This window comes from Leiobunum rupestre, chromosome 11 (genome assembly GCF_980474605.1).
Source record: "Leiobunum rupestre chromosome 11, qqLeiRupe1.1.hap1, whole genome shotgun sequence".
Taxonomy (NCBI): domain Eukaryota; kingdom Metazoa; phylum Arthropoda; class Arachnida; order Opiliones; family Sclerosomatidae; genus Leiobunum; species Leiobunum rupestre.
The window spans coordinates 35,004,145-35,024,394 of record NC_143394.1 but is presented as its reverse complement, the minus strand read 5'-3'; the positions used below and the strand labels follow the sequence as shown (position 1 = coordinate 35,024,394).

Here is a 20,250-nt window from a genome sequence, read left to right as displayed (position 1 = left end):
TGATTCCATACTTATCTATTTTATTCAGTAATAAAATTTCAAGTTATCATTTTACACTATCAACCGTTTATATTTTGTTAACTCCGTTGTTTATTAACTAGAAATACATTTAAAAAAATCTAAATTTTCCTAAAATTACAAGAATTAAAAAGTTTAAACAAAATGTTTTTTAAAGATTTTTGACTGATGCTTTCAGTTTCATAGTTTTCACTTTTTTTCAAATAGATACTGAGATTTCTATTATAATAAAATGGGGTAATTATTTTATCACAAAATATTGTAATCCATGAAATTAATTAAACGTGCATAGTAACTTCAAACTAATTAATCGTTGTTTTTCTCATCTGTTTAAAAAAAAAGACAAAAAACAACTAGTAAAATACGATTGAAAATTGAAATTAATTTATTTTCTTACTTTCTTAAATTAAAATTCCCGTAAAGATTTCGTTTCTTTTGGTATAGATACAAAGCTTGCACAAACACAAAGGAATTTCAAAAAACTACCAAAAAATTATGGAAGCTTCTTTTTAATGGATTAAACCATTTCGTAAAAAACATTTAGGAAGGAAATGATTTGTACCACTAAAATTATTTTGATAACGTAAATAAGAATCTGGTTATTAAATATTAGAATACTGTTTAAATATTACACATTCTCAAGTAAAATTTCTAAATTTGTAGCTTGCACAAAAAATAACTTTTCATTGAGCATTAAACTAGTCAAATGTGTTTATAAGAAAATATTCAAGTTCTGGTCTAATGAGTAAAGTTTTAAGAAAAAAATAATAAAGTTGAACTAAACTAACAAATTAAAAAAGCGCGATATTGAATACAAAGTATTTAGTTTTCAATACTAAACAAGCCTTTCACCAATGTGAAATTTTCTCAATAGGTTAAAACACTTGTTTTAAACCACAGCTTTTTTCTTAAAATTGATACAAAAATTATTTCCGCTCTTCCCACCTATAATGGTGGCTATATTTAAGCAATACCAGTAGCATAACGTGTAAATTAAGATAAATTTAACAGCAATTTTAAAACTGAAAACCAAAACGTAGCTTTTTGTATACATCTAAAAGATTTTATTTATATATAAGGCATAGCATGTGATAAGAAAATTGGTGCTCATCGCGATTCTTCAATCGTATAACGCAGTCTAAGGAGAGCCACCAATTTACACAGACGTATGCTCAATGTTTATATTTCCCTAAACTATCTAATTCTTTTAAATTTTTAAGTTTTCATTTATTTTCTTTCATAAATTTGCATGATGCCAGTTTGTGGCAAAAATGTGGGAAAATTCATTGTACAGGACTTGTTTCAATGTTTTTAAATTTTGTTTGGATGAGTTTTTCCATTAAGTGGCTGGACAAGGGCTGTATTTCAAGCGTTAATTTTATACCATGGAAATACTAACATTGGCCTCATGTCAGTTGACCAGCTCAACTGACACAAACTGCTTGAGGCGTTCCAAATACTGTCCATAGAGTTCAACATCGTTGTGACCAGCACCCTCAACCCACAGAGGCTCAACTGCTCGCGGGCAACGCTCGTATATAGCAAGACCATGAGAAAAGTCTATAACTTCATCTTCCGTGCCATGAATTACTAGCACCGGTGAAGTAACTTTTGGCACCTTATCTATGCTGTAGGATTGGAATAAACTACATCATATAACTTACAAAAACAGAATATTTCAGAATGGAAATGTCAAACCTGGGAAAGGCATCAAAGAACCATGTTCGCTTGGTGTTAGGAAAGGCCACTCGCATGCCAGACATTAGAGGCGAATGAAGAATGACAGCACCAACTTCATATCTCGAAGCCAAATCGACAGTAGGCACAGTGCCTATACTTTGTCCATAAAGAATAATGTTCTCGGGACTGATACCATAACGGGTTCTTAAAGCATGCCATGCGGCGTCGATGTCTGCGTACAAGTTTTTCTCCGAAGGTTTTCCTGTACTAACCCCATAACCGGAATAATCGTAGCTGAAGATGTTGCAGTTAATCCGAGAACCGAGCCCCAGATAGAAGCTGCTCATTTGCCCAAGGTCCACCGCATTTCCGTGGGAGAAGAGCATGGTAAATCGCGCATTGGGGGTGCACCTAACAAACATACAAGCTATTCTATTTCCTCGCGAGGTGCGGGCGTAAAACACCTCAATGGCTTCGAGTTCACGTATAGAATATTGCCATTCAGCTCTTTCAGAAATGGAAAATCCAAATTTACCAACAGCCTCGTCTGGAAGAAAGGAGTACGTGGGTTCCGGGGGCAAAAACGCCAATTTCGCGGCTATTCGAGACGGACAGGGTGGGCAGCAAAACAAACAACAAAGTTCGCTGATCGAAAGCCCGTTCATTTCCCTCGGCATTTGGAACAATAGGCTTAACGGAGGAGTAGTTCATCGGCACTAGGGCGATCTTCCAAACTAATTATTCCACTACTTAGAAAAGCGCGGACGACGAAGGGTTTCCCGATTCTAGAACAATACTCGCTACGCGTTATCCTACCCGTTTAAAAACTATCAATAAATATAAAAACCCGCTAGGTATTAACTAAAATCCTACACTAAAACTTTATCAAGCCATCTTTTTTATTATTTTTTCTTGATAAACTCCCATCGTTACGAAAATTACGTCATCACTACTTCGCGTAAAGGCGACCCCTTCTGAGAAAAGTACAACTTTACAAGAAAAATTCTCCCACATCTAGGGCTTCTGGGCCACTTGCTTCTAGGCTACGCAGACCAGCGGCGGGGGTACTGCAACTGTACAATACTGGACTGTCTAGGCTTTGTTTTTTGGCAGCCTTGTAAATAAGTTTTTTAACTGGTCCTTATGACCAGTGACCCTTTAGCTTGTGAATTATTTACTGCGGCCGCGGCGGTAGTACGCGGAGTCGCGGTACATAGAAATCCGATGAATAGGGAAATCTAAATTGATAGAAACCTTGAATTAATAAACTGGTCAGTTCCTAGTTTTGATATTATTTTGAAATTATTAAACTGGTCACCTTTTATTTTTTTGTTATTATTTGGAATTAATACGGTGACCAGTGATCCCCCAAATTTTGATAAATAAACTGGTCTGAGCAATTAATAAACTGGTCTTTGACCACCTGACCACCGTTATGGTAAAGTATCATTTCTCCAACTACTAAATGCAAACAAAGATAATATAACTACGTACCTACGTTCGAAATCACGGCGTTTCTAGATACTAGAAAACGCGTTTCTTTCAAATCATAGAAAGATAGTTTTTTAAATAAAAAATGAAGAATGGTTCAAAATTCCGTAATTAAATATTTAAGGAGTAATTACTCAAACAAAAACATATCTTTTCACAGGTTACTGTTAGAAATAGTTGTTTTACGAGCAATGGTTATGGGGAAAACCGGTGCACAGAAATGGTTTATCGCGAATATCTACGTTAGTATTGTATGTACGGCAATAAACCCAAGTATGAACATTAGGGTCCGGCTATTTCCTACAAAAAATGTTCTATGAACATTTTACATACGAGCAATCGTTGTGTCGTAATCGCGGTTTTAACTTTGTACCTGAAACGCGTCTTACAATTTTGCGCCTTCGTTGACTTAAAACGCATCCGCCGCTCTTCATGTAACCGCGTTTAAAATTTACCACCCAGCTAACTCTTGTTATTTTTGTAATGAATCGCTTGAAAATGAAGCTATTGTGAAGGATGTGTGAGACAAAATGATGGGAAAGTCGGAATAATTGGTCATTTCAATTTAAGTTCATATTGACTGCCGTAAGGAATAAATCCAAAAGACCAGTATCAACAAATGTTTGAAAAGAAAACACGACACCGATGAGACTGTTCGACATGTAGAACGCGAGCGAATCAACCTACCAAATGATATAAGAAATATTCAACATACAAATTTTCCCGTTTATATGAACTTAAATGTAATATAAAATCGTCTTGAAAAACCGTTTATTGCTTTAATAAAATATTAATAATATAATAAGTTTGCGTTGTCAACGCGCGTATTTTGAAGCGGAAAAACCCGATTACTATTGTTAAATCTTGGATTAATAATATGATATTTTTAATACGAAACAAATAACGAAATACGTGGAATTTAAATTAAATAAGCTTAGAACGTATTTCGTTATTTGTTTCTTATTACAAGGAGCGTTCGCCATCATTTAACTAAGATTTAATGATAGTAATCGCGTTTTTCCGTTTCAAAATTTAGTAGAAATTTTTGGGTATAAAACATCTGAAATACAACTAAAAATTCTACCAACTAAGGGGTTGTTCAAATAGTTCAATATGTACAAATTTTACGCACCCAGACCCGTTCTTTATAATCATCATGGGTGCATATACAAACCCCACCTACTGACATCGTATTTAACGGTAATAGATTCCTTGTAAAAAATGCTATAATAAGGCACAATCAAAACAAATATATAGGAGGGGACCCTATTCTTGAAAATAGCCCATATATCAACGGTACTGGTAACCCTTGCAATACTAAAATTTATTTAATTTTTAAGAATATTATTATTAATTTCCGCCGTGTTATTTCAACGCTATTATCATTTCTATATATCAATGAAGTTAGGAACAACATATAAAATATTGGAACATATATAACGGGAGGTGCTATTATTAAATTTAGCGACGGTGTCTTAAGTATTTATTTGGACTTTTTAGAGATATAAAACGAATGACTGCGCGATACAACGTTTGAACTCTGGGGCAATTTTTGGAACAAGCAAATCACAAAGATGGAGCTTGGTCCCAATCTGGTATTGCACAACGCTCCATCTCAAGATGTCAACCCAGCTAAGGGTATACAGATATATTTGTTATTTAACTTGTCATGTACTGATCTACATATTTTAAACAGTGAAGCTCCAAATATTTTCTTCCGCGTTCCAAATCCTGTTGCCATTCCAGCAGACCCAGCTGCGACAGTACCCGCCGCCGCCGCTCAAGTTCCCGTTATCTACAGAGACGACGACGAGGACGATTTCCGGATTGCCGATGACGATTTCGGACACCTTGAAGCCCCCATAGCTCCTCCAGTGACCAGTGCTCATGTTGTACTTGTGGCCCCGAAACCAGCTCAAGAATAGGTTTATCTCATTTGTCGAGCGTGTCCACGAAGTCACGTGGCAAGGCCATGCAGTCATATCTTTCGCAGCGAGAACTGTGCCGAGGAACTTATTGGAAACTACGAGCGACTATAGGAGGCGTTGCTACTTTTAGAGAAGACGTATATGAATTTGAAGTTGTATACATCAAAGGCCGGGTAGGATACTTAACGTAATTATCTGTTCCAGTGCAAATTATTTAATAAACAAATGTTTCAGATTCCTTTCAAGCCAATACAAATGAAGACTGAATCAATGGAGAAACATGTCACCAACACCAATGAACGAAGATAAAACGAATCAGCGGCCCCATGAAAAGTTATTCGCGTATGAAACAATGTTACAAATGCGACATTCTTCCGCAACCAAGATATGTGCTTCTAAAATCTCGAAGAAAATATACATCATTCTTAAAATTATATAAAGCTTCTAACGTTGTGTTATTTTATAAGCACAAACAGGAACCCATACCTCTACTTGGAATGCTTATCGCGGCAGATTTTCGTCTGAAGATGCGATAGTGGCTATTTCGAAATGTTGGATACAAGATAAACCTGATTGGGAATGTAAATCGTTTTATAACTCATTGCTAACCATAAGTATAACACTTCATAAGGTTTTTAATATTCATTTTCTTATAGCGTTTTCCATTTGACTGCTCTCGAGCGCTCTAGATCGCTCTGATTAACATTTTATGTTCCATTGGCATGCTCGGGTCTGCTCCGATCAAGTTTCGCCTGTTCCATTTCCCTCTGTCGGGTGCTCCGAGATCGCCCAAAACCGAACTGCCGATTTCGACAGATCAACAGATCGAGATTGAGATCCGAGCCAATTTTTGCGTGTTCCTTTTAGATTTTTTGGCAAAATGGCAGACAAAGACGCGAAAAATCAAATTACTAGCAGACGAAAAACCACAAAGCGCGGGAATATGCTAAAGGAATGTTCAATTTGCGGTTTTACTCTAGTCGATTGGGGTGAGATCTATCATCTATGACGACAGAGACAAATTCGAAGCGAATCTCGAGCTATCAAATGGAAAACGGTATTACATTCTCAACCAGATCCGACTTTGACTCACATTCGAGCTGAGTAGCGTATTATCGTCCTTGGTAGTAGCATAAGTATGCCACTGTACCTTTATTCCATTACAAAATCTTCACTAACGGTTTGTTTCACCACGAACCTGTAAAAATGTGGACTACGTTAGATTTTAACCTTTTTATTCATCCTAGTAATTTTGGGAGTCACACTATTGGCTACTAACATATTTATTTAAGCCAATGGAAAACCTCTAAATTGAGAAGGAATTTTTGCGTCGGAATTTTAGTCAGCAAAATATAGCTTTATTGAAATTTATAAACTCGCTCGGTTTGTGCGGATGAAGTTAAACAAAGGGTATTTTAGAAAAAGAAAAGGTTGGGGAAAATGACCAATACGGTTCAGTGATCGCCAGGCCCGACAAGAGAGGGGCGAAGCCGGTACAATTTACCGGGACCCGGGTTTGAGCAATCCAGGTATACTTCACCTAGCTGGTTTATCTCAGAAATAATATAGCTATCTATACAGTACTAAAGGCTCTCTTTGGGGCCTGGAATTTATATTTTTCCGAAAATGGAACAAATCGTCGAAGTGGGATACGAGGGGCTGATCACTCCACGTAATCGGTGTACAGAGCCATACCTTTGACTGTACTAATCTTTGAAGTCCCTGCCTTTGGCAGTGCTAAACTAAGCGTAATCCGCAATTCCTCCATACGCTTTGATTTTAGAGCAGACGGAACAATCGTATTTTTGAAACTTGTTTCACGAAATTCTGACCAAGTTATGGAACTAGAGTACTCGTCACAGAGGGCATGAATTAGTCATAGAAATCTCATAGGTAACTAGAATGCTGCCGTGTAACTGGCAAATGGGCCAAACGCCGTGGCAGACGATAGCGAGATCTCAGCCAATCAGAGCTCAAAGAGTGGTTCTGCCAAGAATTTAATGTCACCAGAGAGAATGACGTCACCTATCTCCCGCTATAGTAGCGGATCCGAGGAGGATTATTATCCTCCTTGGCGGAACCACTCTACGGCCTCTCATTGGCTGAAGGTTCAAGGCGAACTGGCGTCAAGCTCGGCCGTAGCAGATTACTAGCGGCCCGTGGAGATGAGACGACGCGTAGGAAAGAGCCATTTGAATAGCGAACAACTCAATCCTATTGATGGGGTGCCTGGAATCCAGGTACGAAGTCGCACCGACTTTCAGGGCAGGAATCGCGAAAGCCGCACCTACCACTCCCGAGTCCGTCAGTGTATATCACCGTCGCGTTCTTGGCGTAAGGTTCGAGAGTCGCGAAGGAAAGCTTGCGGAGTGCGTCCGAACTATGATCCTCTTTGGGAGCTGTGAGCCACCGCGGCACAATCGTCACTGTTGGAGGTTCCCATGGCGGGGTTAACTTGAAGGGAATGTGCCGCCTGGTGGAGTGGAAGAGCCAGGTTAGATTTTGAACTTGAGCCAAACGCCATGCCCGGAGAAGAAAGGGGAGCCTGCCCAGAGGAAAGCGGTGCTCCAAGATCTCCAGGGGAGCAAGTGTCTTTCTTATGAGAGCTGGATAGAAATCAGGAGTATCAAATGCTCCGCACGGAGCCAAAGGGAGTAAGTCTAATAGGTCTCTCCTAGAACTCAGTGGTTTAAGAGCTGCCTCGGCTTCCATCAACCTGATAGGCGTAGATGGCGGAACTCCCAAAATAACTCAAAGAGCCGCATTTTGGACCTTATCCAACTTGGCAAGCAGGGTTGCCAACGCTGACGCATAGAGAGGGCTGGAATAGTCCAATCGAGAGCATAGAAATCTCATAGGTAACTAGAATGCTGCCGCCTACGGCCGAGCTTGACGCCAGTTTGCCTTGAACCTTCAGCCAATGAGAGGCCGTAGAGTGGTTCCGCCAAGGAGGATAATAATCCTCCTTGGATCCGCTACTATAGCGGGAGATAGGTGACGTCATTCTCTCTGGTGACATTAAATTCTTGGCAGAACCACTCTTTGAGCTCTGATTGGCTGAGATCTGGCTATCGTCTGCCACGGCGTTTGGCCCATTTGCCAGTTACACGGCAGCATTCTAGTTACCTATGAGATTTCTATGATCGAGAGCGGATTAGGTGGGTGTAGAGAAGCCGTAGAACGCTCCGCCCCCCCCCCCCCCCAAGTAGTCGCTGAGACTGCCCGCAAGAGGTTTAAACGCTTCATCGAAGACGAAATGAGGGACTCGGTATGTGGTTTCCAGGAAAGGCCATCATCGATTACTCCCCCTAAGTACCTGTAGGAGGGCACGCATGCAGGGTGCTTCCTAGGTTGAGAGTGAGACCTAGTGGGATCTGTTTCACTTTGGAGATGGCCATGTACTGGCATTTGAGCGGCTGGAAGTTGAGGCCCCATGTGACTCCGTAGGCTGAAATATTATCCAGAGCGACTTGCATAGTCTCGTACAGAATGCGAAGACTCCGACCACCAATCCAGGCTGCAATATCGTCTGCGTGTTCCCCTTGGCAAATCGCTTTAGGACAAAGCCGGGGGATCCCGTCCAGCATGACGCTAAAGAGGATTGGACTGATAGAGCTTCCCTGGGGAACGCCTCTCGTAACAATAAAAGGCGACGATAGCTCTCCATTAACTCTGACTTGGGACGTCCGGTTCTCCAGGAAACTTGCCACCCAACGGAGGAGGTTGCCCTTGAGGCCGTAGCTTTGGAGTTTATATAAAAGCACTTTGTGATGAACGCTCCCGAAAGCGTCCTTAAGGTCTAGGAAAACCGCAAGAAAATGCTGACCTGTGGCCTTGGCGCATTGAGCCTCCGTAACAAGCCTGATTACGTTGTCTGTTGCTCGACGGCCCTTCCGGAAGCCGGATTAATTTGTTCCTGTGGAAGAACTTGGTTAGTCTCCAAGAACCAAACCAGCCGGACAAGAACCAGTTTTTCATAAATCTTCCCCAGGTTCGGGAGCAGAGTGATATCCCTGTAAGAGGTCGCATCGGTAGGAGACTGGCTCGGTTTCAAGATTGGATGCAAAATGGCTTGTTTCCACCTCGAGGGCATGATTCCCACTTCCCAAAAATCGTTATAGAGAGTCAAGAGTGCCCTACGGAACGCAGGAGTGGTGGTTTTGATTATTAAATTCGACACGTTGTCCACTCCCGGGGAAGTGTTGTGTAATCCTGAGATGACGCTGTAAAGTTCCATTTCGGAAAAAGGAGCGTTGTAACGGGTGGGAGGGTTCGCCAAAAGTAGTTCTGGAACATAAACCTGATCCGGCCTAAGGACCGGTTGGGAAGGATATCGGCGTCGGCTGAAATAGCCAGACACTCCGGAACCTTCTGCTGATCCGTGACTACTTCATCTGCGTTGTTTAACGTTAGAAGTTTCCTGGGATGACTGCCAGTCTTGAACCACCGGACATGGGACCAGACTTGAGTCAGCGGTGTATGCGCATGAAGCCTGTCGCAGTCATAGAAATCTCATAGGTAACTAGAATGCTGCCGCCTACGGCCGAGCTTGTCGCCAGTTCGTTTTGAGCCTTCAGCCAATGAGAGGCAGTAGAGTGGTTCCGCCAAGGAGGAAAATAATAGGCGTTTGGTCCATTTGCCAGTTACACGGCAGCATTCTAGTTACCTATGAGATTTCTATGGTCGCAGTAGGCCCTCCAGCTGTTGTGCTTCATTTCTCGGATGAGCTTTCTGTAAAGTGCCCTTTCCTTCTTGTAGGTGACCTGGTCCAGCAACAGACCTGATTGCTGTGCCTTGCGACGAGCCCGTTGGACTGCCTTGGCTTTGTCTGAGCAGTTTTTGTCCCACCACGGAGGCTGTCTAGGAGTTGACCCTCCACTTCCCATTGACATAGGGATGGAGTCCCTGGCCGCTTGGAAAAGGAGTTCTTCTGCCGACTGCACAGTCAACGGGGCGTTGCCAAGAGAATTATCCAGCTTTATACGAAATAGCTTCCAGTCGGCCCCCCTATACTTCCAGAAGTCAGGCCCAGCTTGACGGGGAGGAGCCAGTGGGGAAACGCCTATGAAGATAGGGAGGTGGTCGCTGGTACCCCGGTGCAAAACCGTCCACGGCAGTCTACCTTATGGTTATTACCTCGTTAGTAGTTACACGACGATGCCGCTGGACTCGTGCATAATGTTTTGTATAGACTAGTATAATCTCTAGATTTTTTAATATTTTTGTTTTAAATTCTAAATTTTTGGCTTCGCTGTAAATTTTCTTCCTTAGGCGCTGAGCGGCGGGGGCCTATAGCCAGTGGCGGACTGGCCATAGAGTGAACCTGCCCGGTGGCAAGTGGGCCCCATGGACCGTTCATGAAGTGGGCCCCCTTAAACATGATAGCTTTATAGTTGTTAAGGCTAGTGCACTTTGTCTCCTGGCAACCAATATTATTAGACCCAGTCCACCACTGCCCCTAGCCTAGAGCGGGCCCGTAGCATTTGCTACTTCTGCTAGATGGCTAATCCGGCACTGAGCACAGTCACATATCTATACAGGTCGGACGCGATCTGTAAGGGAGTGTCCTAGGACCAATTATTTTCTCAATTTTTATCAATTCTTTACCCGATGTTGTTGCGCACTCTCGTATGTACCTCTTTGCGGATGACTCCAAAGTAGCCCATCCGGCGGATTTGGCTCAAGATGACCTTCTCCTCCAAGAAGACCTTATTAACCATCACATACTATTTAACATCCAGAAGAGTTGCGTGCTCTATCTCGGTAAACACAATCCCTCCACCACCTTTACACTAAATGGTATCGCGTTTTCAAAGGCTGACTCTCCTGTTCGGGACCTAGGTATCTGGACGGACACTATCCTGAACTATAGCTACCATACTTCCAAGGTTGTAAAAAAGAACAATTCCCTCACGGGCCTCACCAGACGGAACTTCTTATTTCGGTCCCCACGACTTATTCGCAGTATATATACGTCGCTGGTTCTTCCCCATATAAGCTTCACCTCAGAAGTGTGGAGGCCTTCTCTACTTGGCGACCAAGATAGCCTTAAGGTCTATTCACACGAGCCAACTTTTTGATCCAACTAGATGAGTCAACTTTGAGTTGAGTAAACTAGTTGGTTCGTGTGAATAAAAGTTCGATGAGTTGATCCACCAAAAAAGTACGCGAGAAAAAAATGGATCACTGATCCATTTTTGCTGACTCAGCATTTTGATTTGAAAAGTTGGCTCGTGTGAAAAGGTCTTTAGAAAAACGCACAATTGATTTACCAAACTGACTCGCGGCCTCGAACAATTATCACCAGATGACCGCGACGCTGCACTCCATCTCGACTCCCCCAAACTTAGACATGTCGTGAACGATATCGTACAATTTTGGAGTCTGTGGCATGGTGCCTCATTAGTTGGTCCAAACTCCTTCTTTCGATTTAACTCCCTACGTCAAACCCGGGGGCACGACGCTAAAATCTTTAAACCTAGGACTAGAACATCCCGGCGCCAATGGATTTCTCCCACCGAACAATTGATCTGTGGAATTCTCTACCAGCACTGCTGATGTTCTCTCTTGTGACACTCGTTATGCTCTCCGACACTCTGTTCGCGAGATTGTACGACCTAAACCTGACCAACTAGATTATATTATATTACCTCCCTTTTTTTACGTTTTCCCCATTATATTATTATTTAAGCTCTAATCTGTGCTTTCTGTTTTACTCTAGTCTCGAATGACCCTTTTAACTCGTCGTACCGCATAATCCTTTTAATTTCTATTCTGTAAGTTTTTGTTGTTCAAATTAATACCCTGTAACCATATCCATTGTGATACACTGTACGGCCACATATAAGCTTACGCTAGCTTAGTGACCTATCTTTACTGAATAAATAAGTATAAATGTGACTTACTAGACCTATCTAAAGGATACGCCACATCAACTCGCCCGTGGCCGACATACAGATGATGACAACCACTATTTGGCTCCCCACCATTCGGGCTTTTCAGAAATAATGAGGCCACAATCACCCCGACGCCGTCGTCACAAGTATAGTCTGCTTATTAAGTCGGGTATGATGATTTCCTTTTAAAGTCCTAACACGGTCTTCTAAACTTTCCTTAAACACTTCTTAATATTTATAATAACGCCATTCTTTTGAACAAAAAGACGAAAACATAAAGTATGGCAGAATTTGGTGCTCATCTCAGCCTCCCGTTGGGTGAACAACCTTCAATTTTTGAAGTCTTGGCCTGCGATGGGCTTGCAAATGGTTTAAGAGCAGCTTTTACGCATTTTACTAAAGTAATTCCACATATACCATAATTAAATTGAGTTTGAAATACCTTCATGTTTGTAGGTGTTAGGTGAAAATAGCCCAGAAAGATACGGGATCATTAACCGTTTATCTGATGAGATATATGCTGCGCTAGATCTAATTGTTCAAAGCTATCACTTAATTAAGTACAGTGAGTATAAAGACTACTGCATAATTCGGATTTATATAAATAATATTAAAAATTGTAGATGCTTCATTTTCTGAGAATTTTTATGGTCTTAAAAGAACCACATCTAAAGAAAACCCAGTTCACCTACCTACGAGTACTTTGCTAAAATCAATTGCCCTATTGGTAGCTTTCCCTTACGTAATTAAAAAAGCCAATGAAAAATATGAAAAACTTAAAGAAAGCCACAACGATGTAAGATATATGTTGAATATATTTGTTAAAATATGACGTAATTGACAAATAATATTTTATATAGGATACAATGAAAACAATTTGGTTAAAATATTACCGCATCATTTTATTTATGGGTCAATTTTTAGCTGCAACTTACCAATTTAGGTTTGCAGTTGGTCAAGCTAAGTGCCATTCCCCACTACTTAAACTGGCTGGTTGTCAACTTAGGACTCTAACCCCATCAGATTTAGATAATTTTAAATTGAATGAAAAAGAAACTCGTACAAATTGGTAAATATTAAATTTATCACATCTTATTTTATCTGTAAATTTACAATTTTCTTCTTTTGTTCAATTAAAGGAACGCAACTACTTTATTTCTTCAGTCTTTTGGTAAATTAGCCTCAGTATTAACCACAGGGATTTCAGTTGGGGCGTTTTTCCTCCAGTTTTTGGAGTGGTGGTACGCCCAAGAATCTCTGCCCAGAAATTTGGGTTCCTTACCTATCCCCAACGCACCCAAAAAAGTAATATTTTCTTATCCATGGACTAATTAAAAGCTTTGCTAATAGTACTAAGCAAAGCTAATAATTGGTCCATGTCTTATCCATCAACAAATTAAAATAACACTTTAATTTATTATTCTAGGGTGTATCTTTGAAATCCGGAACTTGTCCCATTTGTGATAGAAAATTACAAAATCTCACTCTCCTAACTATTAGTGGGTGAGTTAGAAAAATAAAAAAAATATAAATCACATCCTTTATTGAAAAATCAATCTTTCCAAATAGGATTGTATTTTGTTACAGGTGTATCCATCAAAGTATAAGTATTAATAAACGTTGTCCCGTTACTGGATATCCAGCCACATTATCTCAGTTAGTGAAACTATACCCTCCTTCAGACTAAATATCACAATGGATTATAAATAAACGTTATTAAATTTGAGCGATATAAAAATATGATAAAGTAAGATTCGCTATATGTGTATGTTTTAAAAATTCTAATATATTTTATAATAAAAGAACTTTTACAGAAACCTTTTAAAAAATCACTAACACTTAAGTATTTTTTATAATGAATTTTTTCATAATCTGATTTCTTTAAACAGTTCGTATATAATGGGTTATTTCGATAAATGTTTCTTGATCAAGTAGAACAAGAGAGCTCTCCGATAAGAAGTTTTTTCTATTTTCAACTTGGTTAACATGCTAAGAGCTAGAGATGATTTTTTATATTTGCTTTTCCGTTTTATATGTCGGGGTATGTCTGTATCTTTAATTTTTCCCATGCGCTTTGATTCATTTTCAGAGTTTATGTCCTTATCTTTAATATATGATGAACATTCTAGGGTAGTTTCTGGTTCTGGGGTATGTGATTGTAGGAAAATAGAACTGGGATCTATATCGTAGTTGAAATGTGCAACACTATTAGATTCTTCCCCATCATCATCATCCTCATCAATATTCAATTGTTCGTTTTCCAAATCAAATTTATTTGCAAAACTTTCCTCTTCTGTTGCAGCTTGGTTGATAGAAACTGGTATTTCCCCATTGGGGAAATCCCCAATGACATCACCAAGGCTTAGATGAAAATTACTGGCGCTGAGATTTTCATCTAGAGAATGGCTGGATTCGCTATGTGAACTCGCTTCTGCGTCCGATTTTAATTCAACGTTAGCCCCTTTTGATTCCATTGCCGAAAGAAAGGAAACTTTTTTTTCTCTACGCCAAATTAATTTCCGTTGTACCGAAATGTCATCGGCACGTGATTTTCTTTAGACTGGAGAAGGGTCGCATTCGCAAATGATTTCGCTCTATCCCTTAATCCAAGCTTCAGCTCCCTTCGCTGCGAAGTAATGTTGGTGAAAGGTCATAGGCGTATACTTGAAGTAACTTGATAATTAGTCCGTGCTGCTTCGACCAGTGTACGGCCAATTTTTTCTGGGCATGAATTTCAAAAGGGTTTTAGTGGTGTATAACCATATGTAACATAATTACTCATAAGTATGCCACTGTACCTTTATTCCATTCAAAAATCTTCACTTATATTCTTTACAGACGAGGCTTATAAACCCGGGTTTAGAACTTTAGATCCCGTTTTTGAAACCAGAGCTTATTTAGCTATACTGAAATGTGCTATAAAAATTTAACTTTGGTTTACTGAACCCAGTTTTATTAGCCTCGTCTGAATAGGGTATAACGGTTTGTTTCACCACGAACCAGTAAAAAGGCGGACTACGTTAGATTTTAACAATTTTATTCATCCTAGTAATTTTGGGAGTCCCACTATTGGCTACTAACATATTTATTTAAGCCAATGGAAAACCTCTAAATTGAGAAGGAATTTTTTGCGTCGGAATTTTAGTCAGCCCAATGTAGCTTTATTGAAATTTATAAACTCGCTCGGTTTGTGCGGATGAAGTTAAATAATGAGTAATTTAGAAAAATAAAAGGTTGGGGAAAATGATCAATATGTGATCGTTTTCCGAAAATGGAAAAAGTCGTCGAAGTGGAATATTCCACCAGCGTTATTAAAACCCATATCAAGCCTAGAAGAGTTAGGCCTAGGCTCAAAAGAATTTGCAAAGACTCCAATCTTGTAGATGCGCCAGAAAAGCTAAAGTTGCTAAACCTGAAATTCAACTATTTTTCCAATAAAACTGCTTCTATTATTTGACAATGCAAATTTATTTTAGAACGTGAGTCTCCGAGAACTTCATTAATTTGCAAATTAATTACATTAACAGAACTTGACAATATATTGTAGTTCATTTTAGCTCCTAAGCCTTGGTTGTTCAAACCGGTTTGTTTACTAAAATAATGGCCGTTGGTTTATCAGACGTAGAACTAATTGGGCGACGGCATTATCGGCATTTGAGATTCGATGACGTCAAATATTACGTAGGGTACGGATGACGCAATATTTGTGAAACAAACCGTTAGTGAAGAAATAGAGCTAGTGGCATACTTATGATCAATTATGTTACATATGGTATAACTATAAAACAATTTTGAACAAAAGGGCTGCAAAATTAGGTACCCATTCAAAACGTTTTTCTAGCGTTTATATATGTTTGAAACCCGCTTGGTAGTCTGTTGTATCGAAAGACCATAAACGAGAAATTTTATAAATGGGTGCTTGGATTCGTAATGCTCGTTGTATTATGAAAGAACTCCCCAAAACCCAGCCTTGGAAATAACGGTGGGTGCTAATTTCTCCAACTGCGCATTTCTCCAACTGTTCATTTCTCCAACTGCTCATTTTTCCAACTACATATGGCACTAAAATTGTGGAGTTGGAGTTATGGTTTTCTGACTCTACTCATAACCCCAACTGCAGCTGACAATTTTACGGCAGAGGTAAAACTCCTAATAAATGTAGGGTTTCCAAGAAGAATTACATTTTGGGGGTACGACATAAAGCACCATTTTTGGGCGGTAGTTTTGAAATATGATGTGGCCGATGTGAACTAGTTAATCAAAAGATTTCTGACAAATGATTTAGGAAATTATCCCGTAAGTTACTATAAATTTAAATAGCAATACAACTTGATGGGTGGAAGCTGAAGTGCCACCCCCCCCCTCCCATATGTATCCGCCACTGCGAGGGGGTAGTCACTAAAGTAAACAGGTGTACAAATCATAGGTAATCACGCGAAAAACTGTGAGTAATCACTGGAAATCACCGAAAAATTCTGAGCAATCATTGGTAATCACCGATTATTTTACGAAAATCAGTAATCAAGTGTACAAAATATTTACGAGTGACTACCCCTCGGTTGAACCTCACTCGTTAAACAAGTATCTATCCGAGTTCTTCGGTTTCCCTATTCTATAAAATCTTTTTGATGTTACCGGTAATAGTAAGTGTAGGGATCTGTTCGCTTGCGTGGCATGAAGCGCTTTCCACCCCCTCCTATAAAGTATAACCCAGCTACCAGAATTAAGGCCTAGCTGATTATTCATAATCTTTTCTTTATATGGTACCGCCAATCGCTCAGCTCTAGGAGCCCACTCAAAATTTGTGTGTTATATAGCGAGAAATACATGTACAGTATTTATATCTGTACCACGATTTCTCCCCACCGCTCCACTAATATTGTCTCAAGCACCTGTAGTTTTAATTTTGGCAAAACGGGTCGTCGCCTGATTTAAATTAAATTTAAAATTGAATGTAGGAAAGTAAAATGCTCAATCCCAGACTCCCAGTTATTTCTGTACCGCAGCAACAGTAAGATTCAACCTAAAACATTAAAATTGAAAAGTCGTTTGCTATTTCAAGCCCCCTCTACATTTACAATGCTTGTTGACAAAGTGGCGTAGACAAGGGGTGGTTCCGGGTTCAGACCCCCCTTGGGCCTACCTTTGACTGTACTAAATTTCCACCCCTTCTCTTCCCCACTCTTAACATTCACATACTTCGACCCCCCCCCCCTTGACGAATTTCTGGCTACGCCACTGAGTTGACAAGTATTTAAGCAGATAGCGCTGTTTTTCCAAACCAGGAAGAATATTTTATCGCGCGTCACTCAACTTTCGGACCGTTTGAGACGTGTAAAAGTTTTAAAAATACATTATGACGCGCGCTAGTAGAAACTAAGATTAATCCTAATTTAAAGTTTTATTTTCAGGAGGATTTTGGAGTTGAACCACGGCCAACTTTGATCTCTCACGCATCTCTCGTTTGAACAGCGCGTGATCAAAGTTGGCCGTGGTTGAATAAATAACTGTAACTATTTTTTTAGTGGCTCGATTGGGTTCAATGCAAATCGCGGGTTGAAACTGAAAACAAATCGTCTACTAAAGATGTTTTGGTGAAATTTTAATTAATCTAATTTGCCGGGAGTAGTGGCTCACTCCTGTAATCCCAGGCGTCCGGGAGGCAGAGTTTGTGGAAGGCCGTGTGAGGACGACCACTAATCCCCCAACGGGTGGTTGTCATACTTCCGCCACGGGTGTCCCAACCCTATCCCCAAGTATCCCCCCGTTGGCGTGGCCGTAACACATATCTCGCACCTGATTAATCAAGTGGACGAGCGGACTGTATTGTCCCACCCGTCACAATGGCTCATAACGAGCAAAAAAAAATCTAATTTGTAAAGCCCGCATTTGCATCTACAAATGTAGGCTCTGTCCCTAACAGTATTTCCCTTTACTTCTGAGAGTTATCTCGTTGTTTTGGGCCAACGCTGCTGGGGAAGGTAGGGATGACTCATCCTCGCTCGCGTCGTCCACCTTTGTAATTCTCCGAAAGTGGCGACCTCTGACCCGAAGGGTTAAGAGCGGGGTAAAGTTACCGGTGACGCTTACTATTGCACCACAGTGAGACTGCAAATATTTCTTGGCGGGCTTTCTTCTCCAGCCAATTAGTTTGGAGACCGACCGGTAGCGTCATTCGAGGGGCCCGCTATATAAGGGACGTCGGGACAATGGACCATATGGACTAGCTCGCTCTTGGTTCCGGACTCCGACCTAACCAGTCGAATCTTTACTATTCTCTCTTCTAAAGATAGTTATTAATAGTTGCCATGCTTTGTAATATTTGGTAAATATATATATATATTATTAATAAAGAGTATTTTATAGTTTACCTCTCGTACATGGTTTAAATATAAGCCGACAATTTCCAGGCTTCACAAATGGCATCCAACGTGGGGCCTGAGTTGTGGAATGTACGAGAGTTTAGTTAATTTTAATTTTTAAGTGTAATTTTTGGGTATGGGTTAGTTAAATTTTTAGTGTAAGTGTATTTTTTAGTTAGGCAGCTCTAGGGATTTTAGAGTCGCGGTTTAGGTCTTAAACATTAAAACCAGGTCCGGAATGATTTTGGGAACTGAAGGGGGTACTGGTGCTGGAAACCCAGCCCAGGAGGATATGGCGCAAGTCATGGCTCGTGCTTTGCGCGAGGCCTTGGACGGTTTTGCGACCAGCCGGGATGCGGGAGCACGCGCTGCCCAAATCCCGAGGGTTAAGTTAAATGTAGAAGCCCCGATCTACATGGGTCCGGCCGACGAGAAGTCTCCGTTGGAATTCCTGGAGGCTCTCGACCGGTATCAGGCGGTTACGGGGTACAGCGAAGGGGATGTCCTCTTGCAGGTACTACCGTCGTGCATGCGGGGACCCGCTGCACTTCGGTGGTCGTTTCAGGGAGTGTTTCCCTCCTTGAACGTTTTTCGTCAGGCATTTCGCCACGAATATTTCGCCACCGATTATGCCAGGCGTATCCAAATTGAGTTGGATACCCGAACTCAAGGTGCGGATGAACCCCTGACGCAGTATATTCACTGTATAGCTGAATACTACCGGCGTATTGGGGGAACCGCCACCGAGGCTGATAAGGTAGCTCGAGTGTTACGGCATTGTCACCCGACATACCGTCATCACTTAAGGGGAAGGCATTCGCCACCCTGAAAGAGTTGTCGCAGTAGGCCAAGATTATTCAATCTTACCTTCTCGCGCCAACCATTTATCGCCCCCGCCCACCGCTTTAGAATCCCTAGAGCCAACTCTGGCTTACGGGGGAACTTTAGGACAGGTTGGGCGAGCACCCCCTGTTACTGGTGGCGCGGTGAGTTTAGCAGCAAACGGAGTGCCGGGTAATTCTAGCCAGGTATCTCTGGGTAGTATGGGAGTAGACCTAGCTGCTTTGGATCCTTATTGGCATTATAGGATTCAGTACCCCCGCCAGGAATTTTTAACACACAGGCCCGGTCTGATTTAAAGACCCCCCTATCTATATATTTTAATTTTGAAATGTCCGATTTTAAAGAATTTTCTTGACTATAGTTAAATTTTAAAATTATGACACTAATTATGTTAATTTAAACGTTTTCTTAGGAAAGATAAAATTTTCTGCCCTCGCAATTTAATCAAAGAATGATACTCTTCGATTAGAGCTTTTACCAAATTCGTCAACCACTAAATTCGGGTTTTCTTTTAAACAATTCGACAAATCCCGATTAATGGACAACGTAGCCAGATTTGAAAGTCTAAATTATCCCATAGTTGTTCGAAGACGTGTTTCTATTCTTTTTAGGGAACTGAAACTTCTTTCTGAGATGGTGTTTGCGACAGGAGTGCATTGAACAACCTTGTAGTACTTAACAAGGTCAGGGACGCCATCTTCCATGGGCATTAAATAGTGGAAGCAGTCACTTACGCTGTTAAATTTTTTGGGGATAATTAGATTTCTCGCAATTTTAATTTGACTTTTTAAGGAATCAAGGTCGAAATGAAACCTATCATATGTGTTACAATGTGTTAGGATATCGATTTCGTTTAGGAAGTTCTCAGAGTTAGGGTCAGACGCCATGATACCATTATATAGACCAGAGTTTTCTAATAGCCGGATTTTCATTTCAGAAATAAATTGTCTATTAATTCGAAATAGGTGGACCTCATCTGGTCTATTATGGTTTTTGCTTCAGTTTCCCTGGTCCCCGTTGTAATTGTTACCA

General features: G+C 40.6%; 3 protein-coding genes across 3 annotated transcripts; 1 reads left to right on the top strand and 2 right to left on the bottom strand.

Annotated features, from left to right (window-relative positions):
• Positions 1–71: 71 nt before the first annotated feature.
• LOC149922391 (alpha/beta hydrolase domain-containing protein 17B) lies at positions 72–2,676 on the bottom strand. Its single transcript, XM_090163525.1, has 2 exons — positions 1,717–2,676; positions 72–1,646 (listed from the first exon to the last, which is right to left on the bottom strand). The coding sequence occupies exons 1-2, from the start codon at positions 2,373–2,375 to the stop codon at positions 1,430–1,432; spliced, it is 876 nt and encodes a 291-aa protein (XP_090019651.1). The 5' UTR covers positions 2,376–2,676; the 3' UTR covers positions 72–1,429.
• Positions 2,677–12,030: 9,354 nt separating this feature from the next.
• Positions 12,031–13,849, top strand: Pex12 (peroxisomal biogenesis factor 12). The gene is made up of 8 exons (XM_090163892.1): positions 12,031–12,182; positions 12,280–12,414; positions 12,470–12,578; positions 12,637–12,809; positions 12,874–13,082; positions 13,153–13,318; positions 13,440–13,516; positions 13,583–13,849. Exons 2-8 carry the CDS (start codon positions 12,295–12,297, stop codon positions 13,698–13,700), a joined length of 972 nt encoding a protein of 323 aa, XP_090020018.1. The 5' UTR covers positions 12,031–12,182; positions 12,280–12,294; the 3' UTR covers positions 13,701–13,849.
• Positions 13,691–14,891, bottom strand: LOC149922389 (uncharacterized). Its single transcript, XM_090163893.1, has 2 exons — positions 14,812–14,891; positions 13,691–14,734 (listed from the first exon to the last, which is right to left on the bottom strand). The coding sequence occupies exon 2, from the start codon at positions 14,485–14,487 to the stop codon at positions 13,918–13,920; it is 570 nt and encodes a 189-aa protein (XP_090020019.1). The 5' UTR covers positions 14,488–14,734; positions 14,812–14,891; the 3' UTR covers positions 13,691–13,917.
• Between the last annotated feature and the right edge of the window lie 5,359 nt (positions 14,892–20,250).

Bases quoted from the DNA above. Each gene is read 5' to 3' on its own strand.
- LOC149922391 (XM_090163525.1), bottom strand. From the start codon at position 2,375: ATGCCGAGGGAAATGAACGGGCTTTCGATCAGCGAACTTTGTTGTTTG. The intron at 1,647-1,716 runs GTTTGACATTTC...CCAATCCTACAG, and splicing joins TTCTTTGATGCCTTTCCCAG to CATAGATAAGGTGCCAAAAG.
- Pex12 (XM_090163892.1), top strand. From the start codon at position 12,295: ATGGCAGAATTTGGTGCTCATCTCAGCCTCCCGTTGGGTGAACAACCT. The intron at 12,579-12,636 runs GTGAGTATAAAG...TAAAAATTGTAG, and splicing joins CTATCACTTAATTAAGTACA to ATGCTTCATTTTCTGAGAAT. The intron at 13,517-13,582 runs GTGAGTTAGAAA...CTTTCCAAATAG, and splicing joins ACTCTCCTAACTATTAGTGG to GATTGTATTTTGTTACAGGT.
- LOC149922389 (XM_090163893.1), bottom strand. From the start codon at position 14,487: ATGGAATCAAAAGGGGCTAACGTTGAATTAAAATCGGACGCAGAAGCG.